At 39.2% G+C, this 20,876-nt stretch overlaps 1 protein-coding gene across 1 annotated transcript; it reads right to left on the reverse strand.

Annotated features, from left to right (window-relative positions):
* Positions 1-9,320: 9,320 nt before the first annotated feature.
* LOC121396834 lies at positions 9,321-13,918 on the reverse strand. Its single transcript, XM_041572215.1, has 2 exons — positions 12,587-13,918; positions 9,321-9,977 (listed from the first exon to the last, which is right to left on the reverse strand). Exon 1 carries the CDS (start codon positions 13,910-13,912, stop codon positions 12,731-12,733), a length of 1,182 nt encoding a protein of 393 aa, XP_041428149.1. The 5' UTR covers positions 13,913-13,918; the 3' UTR covers positions 9,321-9,977; positions 12,587-12,730.
* Between the last annotated feature and the right edge of the window lie 6,958 nt (positions 13,919-20,876).

Raw genomic sequence — 20,876 nt, forward strand, 5'->3', positions numbered from 1 at the left:
CCTAATTTGCATATGTAAATTATTGGCGGGAGGGAAATTGCGTGACTTTTTTTGTCACAAAACAAGGAAGTAAAAAATGTTTCCCCTTCCCACCCCTAATTTGCATATGCATATGGATCCTTCGTGCAGGTAAAATAATTTTGTAGACTAGTAAATTGTTTACATCCACACCTGAAATATATACATTGTTTCATACTTCATTACTAGTGTTTATTCCTAAAAACACTAGGTTTGTGGGAGGTTTCTTTTCTTTTCTAGGTGCAAATAGTGGCTGTATATCACTTATTTTAACTGGTCATCTTTAAAATGTAGGTCAGTTCAAATGCAGGTATATTGTTACTTCTGAGATGATTTTTCTTATAGACTCTTAACAAACTTATATAACAACAAAATAGCGAGTAATATATTTTAATATGAATATATACGCAAGTGAAACTTGGAAGGTCACACAACCTATTACCACAAAAATCCAGATCTTTGTAAACAGGTGCCTACGGAGACTTATGAATATAAAATAGCCGGAGAAAGTGAGAAATGAAAAACTGTGGAAAAACACTAACCAGCTACCAATAGAACTTCAGTTAAGGAAAAAGAAGTGGGGTTGGATAGGCCACACATTCAGGAAGGGAGAGGAATCTATAGAAAGAAAGAAGGGGACGGCCTCGAAAAACATGGAGAAGATCAGTGGAAGAAGAAATTATAAAGATGGGAAAAACATGGAATGAGATCGAGAGAATAGCAGCAAATAAGGTACTCGTTTTGAGTACCTTATACCCAGGCAGCCTACCTATGGCAAGTTCTACTTCCATTAATCAGGTATTGCTGTGTGCCACACCACAAAAAAATAAATAAATAAGAGTACAGGTTTACTTGTGACATCGTAAAAAGGGGAGAATGGATTACCAAGTTTAAAGGAGAAGGAAAGCTACAGAGGCATTTTATTGCCAATAGATTAGCTGCAATAGTGCAAGCTAGAATACTATATTTATTCTGTAGAATGTTTTACTATACCTGAGTAAAAAGCTCTAGAAACTCTCTGTTTGTTTAGGATAGGAGCTGCAGTATTAACATGGTGTGACATCACTTCCTGCCAGAGTCTCTCCCTGCTCTGGGCTCAGATTACAGCAGAGAAGGGAGGGGAGGGGGAAGAGGAGCAAACTGAGCATGCTCTTGCCCAGGGCAATGAGGTTTAAGCTGAAGGCAGGAAGTCTGATGCAGAAGCCCATGTTTACACAATAGAAGGAAAGAAATGCAGTGTTTCTTTTGACAGAGGACTCAGAGCAGCATTACTTTGGGGGATTACTGGTATATTTAGATGGACCTGATAAGGCTTACTTAGTTTTAACCTTTCCTTCTCCTTTAATGAGGTTACCGAGGTACATCAAATTTCATATATATATATTTTTTTTAATTTTTTAACAATTTTATTCAAAAAGTCAGCACATATAAGTCAGAGCAATTAACACGCGCAGCGTGTTTCAATGAGAAAACCATGATTTACAAAAAATAGAGGCAAAGTGTAGAAACAGTGTACAGAGATCATATCCATACAAAAAAAACACGAAGTGCAATACCATTTGACTTATCCAGTATAGAAAAAAAAAATTGACCTTTCCCATAATAAAACAATGCTACATTTATATACAATCCGACTAGTCCGACCATTGGCCCCAAATTTTTTGGAATTTTTTATTAGAACCTCTAGACTTATATATTAGATTTTCTAATGCATTTAAACGATTAACATCAGATAGCCATTGCGGATAGGTCGGAGGTAACCGATCCTTCCATTTCCTGGTTATTAACTTTTCCCCAATAAATAAATTTACTAGCCAGTATGCATTGATATTGAGTGTAGTGCTCTTTAATCCAACATACAGCAAGCAAGTTCGGGCTGTTTGAGGAATTTCTCCGTCCAAAACATGGTCCAGTGCAGAGTTAAAGCAGAACACTCCGAAACCACGTGAAGCAAGGTGGCATTCTCAGTGTGGCACCTGGGGCATTCAGATGAGGTCCCCGGGATTTTAATTTAGCAGGTGTATAATATGCCATATGCACAAAAAATATTTGTAACATCCTGTCTCTATAATTAAGAGAGGCCTGAGATGGGGATTCCAGAAGCTCATCCCATTCATCATCATCTATGGGCCCCAATTCCCCTTCCCATTTTTCTGTCAGTTTTTCCAGCGCTTGTTAAATAATTTGTCATGTAATGCAGCATATAAATTTGTAATTAGGCCCTTGGAGGAGCCAACCATAATACTATCCAACATCGAGTGCTGCGATAATTGGATAGCCGCCCTATTGTGCTGCGCTGACAGAGATCTTTGTACTTGTCTATACTGGAGCCAATGTTTGTTGGGGAGAGAAAAATCTTGCCTAAGACTGGCGAAGCTAACCATTTCACCCTGCTTCCAAACGTCTCCAATTTGTGCAAATGTTACAATTTTCCCACTTCAGATTATTCGCGAATCGTACAATATCAGGAAACCAGTAAATGCACCAAAGTGGGGTTTGAGTAGGATAACCGCTAAATTGAAAAATCTGAGCTGCTTTAAGCCAAATTTGGCGGGCATGTTGACAATGTTGACAATGTTGTGATATGCCAATTTAGTGTTTTTTTTAACAAGTAGCCACCGCAAAGGGGTAAGGGGAGTGCCTATTAATTGCTGCTGTAGTAAAAACAGTGCTTGGTGGTGTGGATTCCGTTTTAATAAAGAAGCTTTTAGGTATTGTCAGCGAGCCTGAAGCAATATATATAATAATTTGGGAAGAAGGATCATCTTCAACAGTTGAATTTGTCCCATAGGGCCCAATACTAGTGGTTCCCATGCTTTAATCTTGTTTAGTATAGTCTCACACAGTATAATAATCAGTCAACTTAATCACCACCCCTAAGTATGTAAACTGTTGGACCATTGGGAAAGGGAGGGCAGTTGGACAGTCCTGAGTTGGGAACGGGTCAACTGGGAAAATAAGTGATTTAGTTGGACTTGTAACCAAGCCTGAGATTTGAGCAAAAGTAGTTGTCAAGACAAACATGGTCTGTGGGGAACGGTCCCAGTCGCCCAAATATATTAAAGTGTCATCTGCGTATAATTGTATGCGTTCTTCCCTCTGCCCAATCTGCCACCCCCGGATTGTAGGGCATGATCTAATTCCCTGCGCAAAGGGCTCCATAGCCAATGCAAAAAGGAGTGGCCAAAGTGGGCAGCCCTGGCGTGTGCCACACTTCAAGAAAAAGGGAGTGGATTGGGTTCCATTTACTATTAAGGATGCCTTGGGTGAAAGATACAGGAGCTTAATCCAGTTTGTGTACACTGCACCAAAGTTAAAGTACAGCCCAGAAATATGGCCACTCCACCGTGTCAAATGCTTTAGTTATATCAAGTGCCGCTACTGACCTCTGTCCCTTGTTATCGTGAGAAGGGGCTAAGTTTAGATACAGTCGCCAAAGGTTCAAAGCAGTAGATTTGCCAGGCATGAAGCCAGTTTGATCATCTGGAATAATTACATTTAAGGTTTTGTTCATTCTGGCAGAGAGAATCTTGGCTGAATGCTGATATAGGGCTATAAGCATCCATCTGCACCTGGGTTTTACCAGGTTTATGGAGCAGAACTATAGATGCTTCATACATAGAAGCTGGGAGAGTAGCTTATTTCTGTGCTTACTGTATGATCTTACGGAAATGAGGAGCTATCACTTTTATAAAAATCGATTTGAAGACCATCAGGTCCTGGTGTTTTTTTAGTAGGAAATTAATCTATGGCTTCCAGTACCTCTGCTAAGGTGATATCAGTGTCTAACTGTGCCTTGTAGTCCTGTGGAAGTCCAGACAATTCCAGAGCCCCAAAATAATCAGCCATCTCCACATCTGTAGCCGTTGTTTGGGATTGGTAAAACTGAGTGTAATAGTCAGTTAAACTAGCGGCAATACATTCAGGACTTGTATGCAGCACACCTGAGAAATCAATAATTTCAGTAATCACAGGGGGAGAGGAATGGTTCTTAGCTATATATGGCAGAAGTTTCCCAGCACGTTCCTCATGCTCATAATATGCAGCTTTAGAGAAAAGTAATGGTCGGAAATTCCCCTTGTTAAGTATTCTGAGGAGCTAAGGCCGACCAGGAGAATATTGGACACAAACATCAAATCAATACGGGAAAGGGAAAGTTGGGAAGTAGAGAAACATGAATACTGTAAATCTTGAGGATGCAAATATCGCCAGCCTTCTGTAAGGCCCATTTCAGTTGTTAAAGCCAACTAGTGAACTGCCTTGACCTCTACTAACCCTATCTAAATGTGGATTAAGTGTTGATTTGAAATCACCAGCACATATATACACATTAAGTAAGCAATGTAAAAATACAAATATGCCATTAGGATCTGTTTTACTCGCTAGAAGTTGGAAAGTCACCGTTTCCATGACTAGTATTGATGTGCCTGCAGTATAGGTAGAGAAGGCTGAGTGAAAACTCCAAACCACCCATGGCTTACGCAGAGTTAGTAATTTACCCCCTACTAAGTGCGCTTCCTGAAGAAACACTACGTCAGTGTGTTGTTTTTTTACATAATCCAGAACCAACCTTCTTTTGATAGGATCATTCATTCCCTTTACATTCCAACTTAGAATAGAGACTCCCATGGCTTGTGTTTAACCGTAACAGCAATAGTACTATGCAATAAGTAAATCGCCTTTAGAGCATGACTTTTGTGCTCTGAGTTTTCCATATGCCTGAAAAAATTTAACATTGAATAAACAAAAACATTTTCCCTACCAGATAAGCACATCTTCACACAATATGAATACAGAAGGACACATATTATTAGATTGCCATCTTTCTTTTCCCTCCCGTTCCAACTTCCCACAAATCTGAAAGCAGAATCAGCCCAAATTTCAAACCAATAAACTAAGATGTGCTCTTATGTGAGCAAGGTGGGGTGCGGGTAATTAGAGTTCCAACTCGGCCCAAAGGGCCTTTGTAGAGAGATGTTTAAAGTAATACAAATAAAAGGATCAGAGTTACTCCGGGGCTGCGGACCACTTGAAGCAATGGTGTATGCGTACTTTATGAAGTAGATAGAAGAATCTTACAGTGACAGCTTCAGACTCCAAGATAAGCATGACTAATTGCGGGGCTGCACACTGAGTTGACTGATCCACTCTGGAATCCGGAGCCATTATCGCACCATCACAGGGTTAATTACGTTGAGCCTTGTAGGCTTTAAGCCAAGCGTCAGCTTCTTGAGGAGAAGCGAAGAACTGAACTTTGCCATCCGCCGCAACGCGGAGCTTAGCAGGGTACATCATGGTGTAGGATACATTTATTTCACGAAGAGCTTTCTTAACGTCTAAGAATTTTGCTCACTGTTTCTGCACTTCTTGCGAGTAATCAGGGTAAATAGCAATGTGGGTATTCTCAAATGGCAGTTGCCCTTTACTACGAGCCATAGACAAGGCCTTATTTCTGTCCCTGGCATTAAGCATTCTGGCGATTAATAGCCTTGCGGCGCACCGTTCTCTATAGAGAAAGTAGAAGTAAACGCTTCCTTCCCAAACATTTTAAGAAGCCATTGCTGAACAAATAGTTCAGGGGACTCACCCTCCGAACGCTCCGGGAAGCCTAGCAGCCTGATGTTGTTGTGCCGCAGGCGATTCTCCAAGTTGTCGGCTTTACTTTGCCAGGTTTGGATGTCACGCTAAGCAGGAAGTAGCCTACTCGCATCTTCCAAGTTGCTCACCCTTTGCTCCACAGCTGCATATCATGCCGTATAATTGAAAGTTCGACTTTCACCTCATCCACTTTTGTGGTGATGAAACCGGTGCAGGCTTCCCTAGAAGACTTAATTTCTTTCAGAAGTTCTGCCAGGGTTGGCTCTAAAGGTGCCGTGGAGTTACTTGTGGCCAGAGCTTCCTCTTGTTGCGCACCAAGAGATTCAGCGCCATTTTGTTTCCCTTCGGGTGCAAACTTTCCAAGTTTTGTTGCGGCTTCAGATGCCCTCCTATGTGCCTTATGTTCCCCCATTAGCGATCTTTGAGGCAGCGGAGGCTGTTCCAAGGGTATAGACTCTGTGATAGTGAAATTGGCAAGCTTTTAGGTATCACAAATGAGTATCTCAATGAGTTCTTTAACCTGCATTCAACATTCAAAATGTCCCCTTCCTCTGATAGGTATCCAAAATACTGCTTCAGTCATGCTTGCACTTGCATCATAACCCTTACTTATCAAAGTGATGTCCATTTCTCTACTGTTTCTGTCATTGCAATACATCCTTACATATTCACTACAGGATTGAAATATAAAAAAAATCAAAAGCATATGATACAAGCCATTGCAGCAATAACTTTAGTAATAAGCCGGGATGTAGCCAAAATCTATGTTACACATTTACAGCTATAATATTCCTAATACTGGCATGCACAACCTCTACCTATTCTGTCATGACTTTTAGGACCTTTAAGCCATTCAATACTCTATCATCCAAGGCCAGTGCTCCCCTATGACTGTCCCTGCGTGAGCTACCCTATGGGCTCCGTTTCCATTTCCTTTTTATTTAAAGAATGTAGCTTGTGATCAACCACCTGAACCTTATATACACCCTTCTATTGGTTGATTTATAATCCAATTGTGATACTCTTCTATTTCTCTAGTCTTTTTCTCTTTGTTTCCTTTATCTCTTTCCTCCTTTTTATCTTTATAGAGCATGCTAACACTCCATCCAGTCAGCTGTTGTTCTAAAATCATATAAACTCTAAACTGCTACTGCCCTTTTGGGCTGCAGATAATTGAGGCAAAATACCAGCAGGGAGTACCATTCTTTTCCTGCACTTTCCTTTTCCTGTGCTTTCCTGCACTTTCCTTTACTTTCCTTTACTCCTGGCAAAACTTATGATTACTCAGTCTACTGCTACAATAAGACTTGAGCTTAAATCAACACATATTACAATTTAGGAAAAGAGCACTCACCACATTTGTGGTTTTTGTGTGGGTTCAAGCACTCTACACTCCTGCCCTAATGCAGTTTTCAAGCTGGCCTAGCAACATAAAAGTTAAAGACAGGACAACATTGACACCAATAGTAACTGTTTTATAAAGCACATTTAAATGGTAATTTATTCTACAGAGCAGCACCTGTATTTATGTGTCTCCTTTTCTCATGAAGCTGTGTTCAACGTTCCCTGCATATTCTAACACAAGGAATCCCAAACCCAGGATGCCAGAGCCTTAATAACTCTAAGGTCTGAGGGTAGCAAATAGGACACTGCCACACAAAAACAGATAAAAGCTTACCTTTTGGACAGGGTTATGGAAGATAGCTCATAGTACAAGTTGTTTCAGGGACTGGTGCCATTGCCATCTTGGAGTCAGGAAGGAATTTTCCCCCCTCTGATGCAAATTGGAGAGGCTTCAAATGATTTTGTTGCCTTCCTCTAGATCAACTAGCAGTTAGGCAGGTTATATATAGACTTAAAGGAACAGTTCAGTGTAAAAATAAAAACTGTGTAAATGGATAGGCTGTGCAAAATAAAAAATGTTTCTAATATAGTTAGTTAGCCAAAAATATAATGTATAAAGGCTGGAGTGATTGGATGTGTAACATTATAGCCTGAACATTACATTCTGCTTTTCAGCTCTATAACTCTGAGTTAGTCAGCGACTTGAAGGTGGGCCACATGGGACATATCTGTTCAGTGAGTTTGCAATTGATCTTCAGCATTCAGCTCAGATTCAAAAGCAACAGATATGACCCATGTGGCCCCCTTCAAGTCTCTGATTGGTTACTGCTTGTGTCAGTGGAAACCAAGAGTGTTGAAAAGCAGGAAGTTGGGCTATGTTCTGTTATGTTAGACATCCATTCACTCCAGTCTTTATACATTACATATTTGTATTTTTTATTTTGCACAGCCTATCTATTTACCCAGTTTTTATTTTTACACTGAACAATTCCTTTAAAGTTGAACTTGATGGACGTGCGTCTTTTTTCAACCTAACTTCTATGTTATTTCCTACTCAGACCCAGTGTGTGCATGTGCCTTAATAAACCTTAATGAAACTCAAATGGTGATCACTGAACATTGAGCTATTTAGCAGGAATGTTTTTTCAATCACTGTTTTCTACTTATTACTATGTAGGTTAATTTTTACTATTTTTTATCTTTATAAAGGCCAAAGATAAACCTAAAAAGACATGCATGTGTAAGTGTAGTTCCTTACAAATTAGCACCCCCGTTCTTTCTTATCTATGTGTGGGTAAGTTACACCTATAAATGGTCTAAATACCATTTACATTTTGGTCCCAGTTGAAAGTGCAAAAGCAAGCCCCTTAGTGCTCATTCAAAGAGCACTTCTATCCGTGGTCTGGCCGCCTCTGCACTTTGGATACCGAACAAATATGGTGCAAGTTGCAGGGGCATTGTCTGTGGGCACAAGGCAGTCCCGTTCTTATTTTCATTATATGGCAGGCAACCCATTCGAGTTTTTGATATATTTAAAGTAATGCTGACATGTTGAAGGATTTAACTGGAATGTGGTACTGTTATTTTTAAAGCAAAACTTTTTCCCCCTCCCTGACCCCTGTTATTAACCAGTGCCATTACGTGTCTAGGGTAGCCACATATTCAATAAGAGAACACAGACTGGGGCATGATGGGGTGAGCTGATGATGTCTACTATTCTATGCCTGTATGTTTTACTAAGATTTATAGAACAATAATTTAAACACAACCACTCTGTTATTGTTTATATATAATGAGGACTGCAACTTTCAAATACTTTTGCATCTGTTGGATTTACAGTCTGTACTTGGTGCCACAGATATGTAGTTCTGCAAAAATTCAGAGATGGTATTAAAAGGAGCACACCTTCCTCCACCTGAGTTTAATGCTTTATTCCAAAATGAGCCCTCAGGTCTAGAGTTGCACCGAATGGAGCAGCACACCGCTAAAAAAATATTTTTCTTCCTTGTTATATGACAAATGATTTTAAGGATTCGGATTCATTTTAGCCAGGCACAAGGATTCATCCGAATCTTGCTGAAAAAGGCTGAATACCAAACTGAATTCTGGATTCGGTGCATCCCAACACAGGACTCAGGAGTTTGTCAGATTATATGCTGCTTGATGCTGGTTTGAACGTGGCACCTTGCAGGGGCTGCTGCATTCTGCTGTTGAGAATAGCATCACTTATGTGGAAAGGTTTTTGCACATAATATGGTGTAAATCATGTTGCTAAAGCAACTAGCTAGAAGGTCAATGACATGTGTGTGTGTGTGTGAGCTAGGAATTAATTATAGACTGGGTTCACTTAAAATATTTCTGAGCAATTTATTTAGATTTTTTAATGAACATTTGTTGGTGTGACTGCATAAAGAGTTCCGATATGTTTGCTGGGATGCTGAATGTCTCCAAAAACAATGTATTAAGGATGCATTTTTATTGCCCAATGGCTTAAAGCCTTAACCAAATATGGGCATGAGATTCTTTAGTGGTTTATATTCCACCAATTGAGTGGTTGTATCAGTCCCTCCCATGCCCTTCACACTTACCTCACCCTGTGATGCCAGCCACATGGGCCTCTTTAAACCAACCTCCAATATCCTCCAAAAATGCTGTTGCTGTTGGTAAAGTGGTTTAAAAATGGTATATTTTATTGCATTTATCAACAACACTAGTTTTTAGAAAAACTGACCTATCTCGATACACAGGTTAGATAAAGTCAGTGTTTCTGCAATGAAGAGACAGTGAGCACCACCCATCCACTAAGGCTTAAGCAAACAGGAGCACAGTAAATCCTCATACTGATAAAGCAAATCAAGCCTGTTGGGAATACAAATGGAGCAGATTGTACTGGTGAGTCAGACGTATAGATGTATAGGTTATCATTTCCTCTGCACGCCTGCCCCTTGTCACGGGAGTCGCTCCTTGCATATTTCAGCATAATGAATGTCTGTCTGTAGTTTTTGCTCCTCGTTAACCTATAGAAATAAGAGAGAATAGATAAAGAAGTGCTCAGTAGTACAGCCTCAAACACTCACAGGAAGGACATCCCAGTTATTGCAAGTTGAGGAGGCCTATTTATCAAAACTTGAATTTGTTTTTCAGAGGTTTTTCCTACTTAAAATAAACTCACTTTTTACAAAAAACGCTCAAATGTTTCCTTGTTTATTAAAAAATATGATAATAGAAATCATGATTGAATTAAATTGTGCAAAAAACCTGAATACCTCAAATTCATATTTTACTCAACATTTTTAGTGAGTTTACAAGCTCAAAAAATCTGATAAACCTCTAATTAAACAAGTATTTTACTTTTTGCCAAGGACAACTCCCATTGAGTTCTACATGACCTTGCAAGCATTTAGATGCTGTAGCTTTACATTAGAGTTTCACGTTTCTTACAAAAAAAATTGTTTTTGATTTGTTTTCATAGCCATTATTCATATTCATGATATTTAGCACAACAAAATTTGATTCAAAAATAGAAAATATATATACCCCAAATACTCAGAAAAACAGTATGGTGTACTGTATTAAATATTGAAATGCTGCAATTATTAGTAGAGCATCTTAGCAATGCCTGCCACAGAAATGCCCCCAAAGCAACTCTATTTATTGAATAGTGATATATATTAAACAGGAGCCATTATTATCCTGTTATATCCTCATAAATTATGCTTAGTGATGTCATCGGTTATAATCAGAGCTTAGTGATGTAATTTCTGTCAAATGACTCACTGAAACTTGTGCATTATGACCTGTATGAAAACCACTTGGCCTTCAGCCTCATGTTTTTATATGGTGATGGAACTCCTTGGTAACTTATAATATCCTTAAATTTTACAAGAGGGGGTACTTTATTCAATAAATATTTAACAGAACATATATAGCAAAGGTGGCAACTGTTTGGGTCCTTCCAGTGCTGCTATTACACATTTGAATGTACCATGACTGCAGCTTGCCCCAGCCTCTGCCCAAAAGACTGATATAAAATGGCAGGCACAGAATCCAATCTGCCCTTGACATATTTTGCTAAAGAATAGACTAAAAGACAAAAGGATCCAGACCAATTTGCAGGGTGCCTTGAGGTCAGCAGGGATAGCAATCATCTATTTGATGCGCAATTACGTTACACCCATTGTGGACACTAAATTAAGGTGACTGTTGTGTTATCAGGCTGTAGGCTTTATTCTTTTGTGTCTTTTTCACTGTTTAAAAAAGAAGAATTTTATTCTGGTGTAAAGGAGAACTATACCTTAATTAAATAAGTACGTAGGCTAGACATGTTGTACATTATGTTTTGAGATTCTATACCAGCCCAAGGCACCCACATCCCTTTAGCAGTAAAAATCTGTGCCTCCAAAGGTGCCCCAGTAGCTCCACATTTTCTATTCTGCTGATTCACTGCACATGCTTCATGATGCTGTCACTTACTGAACTTAGGGACTGACTCAAAATATACAGTAGACATAGAATATAACTGTCACAATATAAGGGTGATTAGTAATTAATACAGATAATTACTAGGTCAGCTGAGAAACCAGTGCAACTAGCATACGAATTTAATAATCTGCCCTGTAGCATCAGTTTATATTACAGGCCAAATTAATTTTTTGCTTGCTAATTTGTGACGACCCCTAAACTTAGTTTCTCAGAGCCCACTGAGCATGTGAGTGTAGCAGACACTTTCCAAGATGATGACCCCCCTGTGACAAGTTTGAAGTCCTGGATCATTGCTTCTATTGAGAAGCTGAAACTTTGTGCTGGTGCAATAAGTTCAGTATATAAAATATGTGATTTTTGGCCATATTCACTTTTAGGGTTTAGTTCTCCCTTAAGCTGGCACTGCATTTCTACTGCTAAGTGTTTTGGGAGCATTAAACGTGAAGTTGGAACAGCTTTTTTACTGCTTTCTGTTCTAGGGTCACTAAAAGTAAATTTGGCACTTGATTTATATTGCTATGTGTTTTGTGTGTAAACCTTAACCACATAGAGCTTCAACAGGATATATATTTTTAAATGGTTACCATGACCCCTACCTTAGAATTATTGTTTTCTTTTATTATTAAACTTGAGCAATATGCATAACATGATATGTATTGCAGCCTCTCGGACATTATGCAAAGAGAAAATCAAGTTTTTAAAAACTGTAAAGTAAGTAAAAAAATTTTTTGAACCTAAAATGTCAACCAAAAACTGAATGTTGAGCTGAACATCTACCGATACAAACTCCAGCAGCACTCCGGTATAGTGAAAGAAATGTATTTGTGCAAATGAAGCAACGTTTCGGGCATAACCAGCCCTTTATCAAGCTTAACACCAGTGTAACATTTACTCCTTTATATACCTCAGTAGGGGGAGGGGAGAACACATTTACTCCTCCCATGTGATAAAACTTTATATTAACCCTTTATGACATATAAGATGAATAAATATACATAAAATACATAATAAATATTCAAGTATCCTTTGTTTATATATAATCCAAAAAATCAAAGTGTCCAGTGTCCTTTAAAACTCTGCAACCTGCAGTAGTATAATTTGCTAAACAAAGAGCCTTGCAACATACATTAAAATCGCTACTCACAATTTATGTGCTCTATTCCTGCGCCGAAAATGCCTATGTATTGAGGAACACAGCCATTCCCAGAGCACGAGCTGTATTCATCTAAAAACAAAAAGATACAAAACAATGTTACACTTAGCACAAATTCAGGTCAACCTCATTGAATTAAATAAATAGCATTGGTGTGTACTCTCGGTTCAAACCACCTGGATCAAGCGTCCCTAGTTTCTGTATCCACTTCATCTCTAGCTTTTTTAACTGTAGGATCCGGTCTCCTCCACGTCTCAAGGGTTCTACGCTATCTATCACCTGATACTGCAGTTGACTCACTGTATGTCTGGCAGCAGCAAAATGTGCTGGTATCGGAAGATGTGTGTATCCACACCGTACATTTGATTTGTGTTGCTTAATTCGATCTTTAACTTTTTGTGTGGTTTCTCCCACATATGCTAAACCACATGGGCATTTAATTAGGTACACAACGAAAGTTGAATTACATGTGAAATATCTTTTGATGTCAATCTTTCGTCCAGTCTGTGGGTGTGTAAACTGGGATCCCTTAGTAATATTATTACAACTTGCACAATTCAAACAAGGGAACGTACCCATTTTGGGGACCCCTAAAAATCTTTGTCCTGATTTTATTAGTGAGCCCACATCTGCTTTTATCAAGGTATCACGAAAAAATTTTCCCCTTTTATATGCCATTAATGGTGGCTCAGAGAAAGTCTTTATATGTGGTGCATAGGTTTGTAAAAGATGCCAATGTTTATTAATGATACTCTTCACCTTATTGCTAGCAGTAGTGTATTGGCTAACGAAGGCTAGTCTCGAGGTTTCTTGTTTCACCCTTTTTGTTCTTAACTCTTCTCGGGGAATTTCATCTACCTCATTTCTCACTGTTTCTAAGAGTTTTTTAGGGTATCCTCTCACTTCTAATCTCTTTTGCATTTCATCTAGTCTTTGACCCTCTTTTTGTTGCTCTGAGACAATTCGTCTCACTCTCATAAATTGTGACTTCGGCAAATTATTTTTCAGTGAAGGGGAGTGAAAGCTAGAGAAATGCAATAGATTGTTACGTTCTGTTTCTTTCTTGTACAGGTCAGTCTGCAACCGAGTGCCTTCCTTTTTGATGGTTACATCCAAAAAGTTAGCTGTCTCTGCATCGTATGTCAAAGTGAAGTGAAGTGTGGACACCCTAGAATTCAAATGGGTAACAAAGGTTAGCAGATTTTCCTCCGACCCTGTCCATAACATCACTATATCATCTATATAGCGATAATATAGTTGGCAATGCTGTTGATATAGGGTATTAGTATATACAAATTTACATTCAAAGTTATCCATGTACAAGTTAGCATATGTGGGAGCAACATTGCTCCCCATGGCGGTCCCCTGTATCTGTTTGTAAAATTGATCTTGGAACATAAAATAGTTTTCACGTAAGACCACCTCTAGTAATGATAGAAAAAATTCTTGAGCTTCCAAAGAGTAATTATCATTTATCAAAAGGGTTTCTCGGACTGCTTCTAACCCTGCGTCATGCATTATTGATGTATAAAGACTCTGTATGTCCATTGTCACTAAAAGAGTCTCCTTTGTTACCAGGCAATTTTCCAAAATATTCAATAGGTGTGTTGTATCTTTAAGGTAGGATTTAGTATTAACCACATAAGGTTGTAAAATCTTATCTAGATAAAGTGACAGGGGAGCCAATATTGACTCATTACTTGCCACTATCGGTCTACCCGGAGGGAATTGCAAATTCTTGTGAATTTTTGGTAATGTATAAAATAAGGGGGTGACTGGATGTTGCTTTATAAGATATTGTTGTAGTTTAACATCTATTAGGTCTCCTTCCTTTGCCTTTTGTACAATTTTTTCAATACTAGTGACAATCTTCGATAAAGGGTATTATGTATTTTATGTATATTTATTCATCTTATATGTCATAAAGGGTTAATATAAAGTTTTATCACATGGTAAATGTGTTCTCCCCTCCCCCTACTGAGGTATATAAAGGAGTAAATGTTACACTGGTGTTAAGCTTGATAAAGGGCTGGTTATGCCCGAAACGTTGCTTCATTTGCACAAATACATTTCTTTCACTATACCGGAGTGCTGCTGGAGTTTGTATCGGAATTTGTACTGGACCTGGGCAGACAGAGTCACAGCTGGCACCCGACGCTACAAAAAGCGGTGAGATTGATTGTGTAGCACTACACCCTATGTTTGTGAGCTGAACATCTACAGTACTATGCACCTTAGGGTGCAGATTTCACTTTAAAAATGTAGTTACCTTACATTTGGGGTCCATAGTTTTTTTCACAGGGGGGACCCAGTTCAAGTTATTCCCCATTCACTAGCTGCCCTACGAGAAACCTGACAGACCCCCTAACTCCCTTTTCACCCATTTGAGCCCACAGACTACGTGTTTGCTGCCTGACCAAAAACTCTCTCTTCTTAGGACTACCACAGTGGTAGTCTAGAAAAAACAAGTTGTTTACGTTTTTAATTGCTGACTGCCCCCCCCAGAAATTTTTCTGCAGACACTTATGACCAAGATGTAGATACACACTATGTACAGATTTAGAAGCCGTTACTATTTCACTCACCTTGGTTCTGTCATCAGCAGAATCTGTAAAATACACAAAATGATTGTCACGGTCGGCACCCTAAACCAGAACTAATGCCAAGCGCCCTGGTCTCGGCTTCACCAGTAGTGTGACCGCCTTCGGGAGGAGCCCTCAGCGTACTCAGATGCCACATGGACTTTTCGAGAGGAGCAAAGCGAGGAGTTCTGGCAAGCAAAGGGGCACGACTGTTGTAAAAGTCAGTTAGGCCGATGGTCACGGTACAAATGGAGCAGGCAAGAGAATCGTCAGACAGGCAGGATCGAGGCAGGCAGATATCGAGAATCGTCAGGCAGGCAAGGGTCAAACCGGGTTGTCAATCAAGGGATTTAGCAGGAAGAGTTGTCAAAGGCAGGCAAGGGTCAGGTTCCAGAGATCAGAATAGTCAAACAGGCAGGCAGGGGTCAAAACAGATAATCAGGATCAGATTCAAACGGAATAGCAATAGCTAACAGCACCAGGAACACATCCTATCACGGGCAATGACAAGGAAGAAAATGTCTCTTTAAATCCATTTGAATTAAGTTATGTAAATAAAGTTTGTAACTTCTTTCTATGTTTGTGTTGCTTTCCTTACACAGTCTGTGGGGAGGTCATTTATTAACATCAGGTAAATTTCCCCATGGGCGGTTACCCATGCCAACCATTCAAGTTGTTGCATTCATTGTTTTACCTGCAGCTGCCTGAAAAAAGGCAAGAACTGGTTGGTTGCTATGGGTTACTGCCCATGTGAAAATTTATGGAGTGTTGATAAATGAGCCCCAGTAAGTTAACTGTAAGGGTCAGATTTATCAAGGGCCGAATTTCGAAGTTAAAAAACGTCGAAATTCGACCATCGAAATTGACCAAATTCGATAGTCGAACTTTTCTTTTTGAATTTTTTGACCATTTTCAGTCGAAGTAAAATCGTTTGATCGATCGTAGCAATCGTTCGAGACGAAAGATTTAAACGATCGAATGAACGATTTTCGGAAAAAAAATTAGACTTTTTAAAACTTAGCCAAATTTTGGCTCAAGGTTCTAGGAGGGCCCCATAGGCTAACATAGCAATTCGGCAGGTTTAAAGTGGCGAAGTCGACATTTGTTAAAGAGACAGTATGACTCGAAACAAAGTCCAATTTGGACTATTCGATGGTCAAAGTACCCAAAAACTACTTCGAAATTTGAAGTTTTTTCATTCGAAAATTCACTTCGACCTTTGATAAATCTGCCCCTAACTGTTCAAATTATTCCTAGTATGCATGTTTATGTATATATGTGAAATTAGACTATATGTTTCATGGGGAACGATAGAATACACATAAAATATTTGCAACTTAATCAGATGCAGCAATATGCATTTATGTGCAATTAGTCATTCTTTATAATAGAACCTTTGTACAGGTAATAATCAGGCTTATGCTTATTATCTTACCAGGACTGACTGATACTGGCCCATGACTGATAATTATTAGAATTAAACTAATTGTACTCAGTTTTCCATAAGTACAGAGTAATTAAAATGAAAGAGAATTTGGAGTCATTTAAAACTTACCTTGAATGTAAGCTGTTATAAGCAATGCCAGCAGGAGAAAAATAACAGAAGCTTCAAAGCCTATGCAGTGGCGTAACTACTTGCAGGCGGGCCCTGGTACAGGATTGGCACCAGGGCCCCCCTGTCGGGCCCTCCCCCTATGAATCATGTGTTGGAGTGCTGCTGGCATGCACACTGTAAAAACCTTCCTCTGCCCAGCCGCTCGTGATAACTGAGTGTGATCGCACCCCCTGAACTCCTGGGAGTTACGCCACTGAGGATGTCTGTTTATTCAACATCTATTCCACATCTCAAACCATGAATCGGCACATGTATGGCAGCTATGAAATTTCATAATTTCAGATTTTAAGCAGATTTTATGTTCTGGCCCCAAAATCAGTTACAGGTTGGCACAGTGATGAAACGCCCTTGAGAAGTTATAAATATATAGGATAGGATCTACTATCCAGAATGCTTGTGACCTGGGTTTTCTGGAAAAGGTTTTTTTCTGTAATTATTGGATCATTATACTTTAAGACTGCTATAAATCAGTAATACATATAATAAACACAAGTGTGGATTAAAACAGCTTAAATGATCAAGTACAAGCTACTATTTTATTATTTATTAATTTAAAAAATTAGGATCAATGATTTATAATTGAGTCTACAGATGATTGCCTTCCAGAATAATGGATTTCCGGATAAGGGATACTATACCATATTATGCCTTTGTGACATGAAAATATGTGCATTCCTACCAGAAGTAAAATCTCCTCCTTCATACTCAAACTGAACAGGAACAGAACTTGACACTCGCAACTAAACCTTCCAATAACCTCTTCCTTATCAATACCGCACTCCCGGGTGGCTGTTAACACAGCTCCTGCATTACTGGCAGACAAGGAATTCAGATGCCAGAAAGGTCATCTCGTGAGACTAAGAGGTACGACGCCACGTACATAAGCACAGTGACACCAGAAGTAACCTCCGTGAGGGAGTGACGTGCAAGAATGTGGCATATTTATCGTTTGTATGTAGTGATCTATGATGGGCACGGTCGGCTATGGTACGGCTGCTTATATTTTAGTCAGATTACTTTTAAGTGCTGATTGAAATCCACTTTGTTTTTTTCTGCTGGGTGCAGGCAGCTGCCGAATAACTAACAACAGTAGAGTCGCTGCTGGCCCCCTGCCTAGCTGTCCACAATAAACATTATAGCGGCTCCAGCGGGCCCCAAGGGGGTGCGGGCCCGGGTGCAATCGCACCTTCTGCACCACTGGTAGTTACGCCACGCCTATGATGTATGAGATTATTGATAGATTTTCTTGTATTGGTGTAGTTTCTATAAATGAAGACATTTGTACATATATTTACTAAGTTAAAACAATACACACACATGCACAAAGCCTATAATATCTACAGTTAAATTCAAACATTCTTTGCTGGTGACATTTGTCCCTATTGTTCTGGAGACTCATGCGGTAGACCTATTTTCTATTCATTCCTATGGAATTTTTAGAGGTGTATTTATCGAACGGTGAAATTTCCATTGTTTTCGATTGTACGAATGGAAGTAATAGTGATTCAAAGTTTTTCCCAAAAAAAACTTTGATTTTTCAAAGTCCACCAATTGACTCCAAATGGGTTCTAGGATGTCCCCCATAGGCTAAAACAGCAATTCGGCAGGTTTTAGATGGCGAGTGGACAAAGTAAAATTTTTAAAGAGACAAATTTCAAAAATCTAATTTTCACATTTTTTTCAAATTCAAATTGAATTTGGACTATTTCCTAGTCCATTTCTCAAAAGAGCAAACAGATTTTGTTGTGACTTGTGCTCCGATAAACTTCATAGATCATAGAAAGCATGGACATTTGAGGTATAAGGACAAGCTTACCGCTTTCCACAAGGAGTCCGGGTGCTCATGCTCCAAACCCTCAGCAAGGGGGGTTTAATACAAAAACCTTAAAAATCAAGCTGGCACCATTCCGGAACCCCAAAAAAAGTTGATTAATAAGTAGAATCCAGGAGTCTATGGGGCCCATTTACTTAGTTCGAGTGAAGGAATAGAATAAAAAAAACTTCGAATTGCTAATGTTTTTTTTGGCTATTTCGACCATCGAATTGGGCCCTAGGGCCCACAATCGGATTAGCTTGATATTGCCCACTTCAATGTGGGCATGTCGGGCAGAGATCCACTCGTTTGGCGACATCGCCAAATGAGCGGATCTCTACGTCTATGGCCACCTTTAAGTGAGGTAATGCTTTCAATCTATCCATTTCTTCCTCAGCCATTTTACATTTTTCCCCCTCTAAGGCAAATTGGAGAGGCTTCAGATGGGTTTTTTGCCTTCCTCTGGATCAACTGGCAGATAGGTAGTTAATAAAAAAAAAAAAAAAAAAAAAGGTTGAACTCGATGGACATGTGTCTTTTCAACCTTACTTACTATGTTACTGGCATGTCTGGGATTAATATGCTGATTATCCATTTTCTGTAATGATTATACTGCCATATTTGGTATTAACATGCTCATCCATTTTCTGTAATGATTATTCTGCCGTGCACCGAGCTTATATGTTCATCAAGTTTCTGTAGTAATTATACTGGCAGGTCTGAAGTTAACATGCTTGTTTCCATTTTTTTTAGGAATTATAGTGCCACATCTCAGTAACTGGCTAAAAGATGTGACCTACAATTTTCAGAACAGCACTATGCTTGGTCCCCAAGCTTTCCCCTTATATTTTGTTTAGATAACCCCCCCTTGCCATAGGGGGATTTTCATCAAGGCTTGGAGAGGTTAAGTCTCCCCAAACCCAATTGCCTAAAGAATTAAAAGAATAGTTAAAAGAAATCTTTTGTTTCACCAGTGTATCTATTTGAGCTTGTCTGGGGGAAGGGGCAGAGGGGTGCTGCTGACTAGTGTTTTTAGAAAAAAAATCCCTACCTGGTGACTCTGGTGATCATGAGATTTTGCACTGCAAATCTTGTGAGAATTCGATGAGAAAGCTAAAGAGCTGATCTGTGTGCCAAGCACAGTTAGGGAATAGGTGTGACTGAACTTTACCAGGATGGTTGTTTGTGCTGGTGATCAGGTCCCACAGCTGCTAATCCTCTACCTGCTTGTCTGGTATGTGCAACTTGAATTGCATTTGAACTCATCCTGGGTAAGTGGTTTTGGAAGGAGTTATTGAAAGGGGTTACTGGCACAAAACATAATAATTATGGTAGTTCCACTAAACTATTCAGGTAGGTTTTAGCTGAAACTGTGCAGGTGTGATACAGTTGTTATTGTGCCATTGTGACCAGATGATACTTTCACACCTCTGTGAGTTTCAGCTGACACCCCACCTGCATAGTTCAATGGAACCATTTTGATTGGATATTGGTTAAAGGGGTTAAAGCCTTTGTATCCTTAACTGCCTGCCAAATAAATATACCATTCCTTCTTACTGGAGTGTTGTCTTCATTTGCATCACAGCTTAGACTGCAGCATACATGCCTTCAATGTATTTCCCCTTCCTCTGGGTCAGCTAGCAGATCAGTTAGGCTACTTTCCCTTAGTTTTCTTTCAATCTCATCTACTATTATATTGTATTACTTTGAAACTGCTGTAAAAAGCAGCTACTGTTTTTGCAACCGGGCCAAAATATATTAGCATTATACTTTCTGCATGTAAGATGTCTCATAAATGACAGTTAGCATATACCTTGTGTTTTATGTGAAAGTATACCACTAAACATGTTAATGTTAAAATCATTAGCCCTGATTTCCAGTAATGTGGATAAACTAAAAATCTTTCTATAACTTTAATGAGAGTGCTATGAATTTTATTTTAAAAAAGTCTGGGCTTCATCCATGGCAATTGGAAAACTACTTAGTACTTAACCATGCAGCCTGTTGGAGCATCAGCTAGTAGCCCATGAATGGGACAGAGTTCAGATTGTAGTGCATTTTTAGATGAAAATCCTCCCGGTGTGCTCAGACAGGTGAACTATATATTTTGCCAATGCTTGTAATATGGGGCTGAATCAGCTGTTTCTCCGCCAATGGAAAGTTACTGGTGAAGAAACTGTTGATGTAAAATTACACTTAGCTTACCCAAACAAAAAAATCACCCTCCGCCTAAGCCCCTTGTTCATGTATGTTGTGCAGGGAGAGCAGCAG

The sequence above is a fragment of the Xenopus laevis genome, chromosome 8L (assembly GCF_017654675.1).
Source record: "Xenopus laevis strain J_2021 chromosome 8L, Xenopus_laevis_v10.1, whole genome shotgun sequence".
Taxonomy (NCBI): Eukaryota; Metazoa; Chordata; class Amphibia; order Anura; family Pipidae; genus Xenopus; species Xenopus laevis.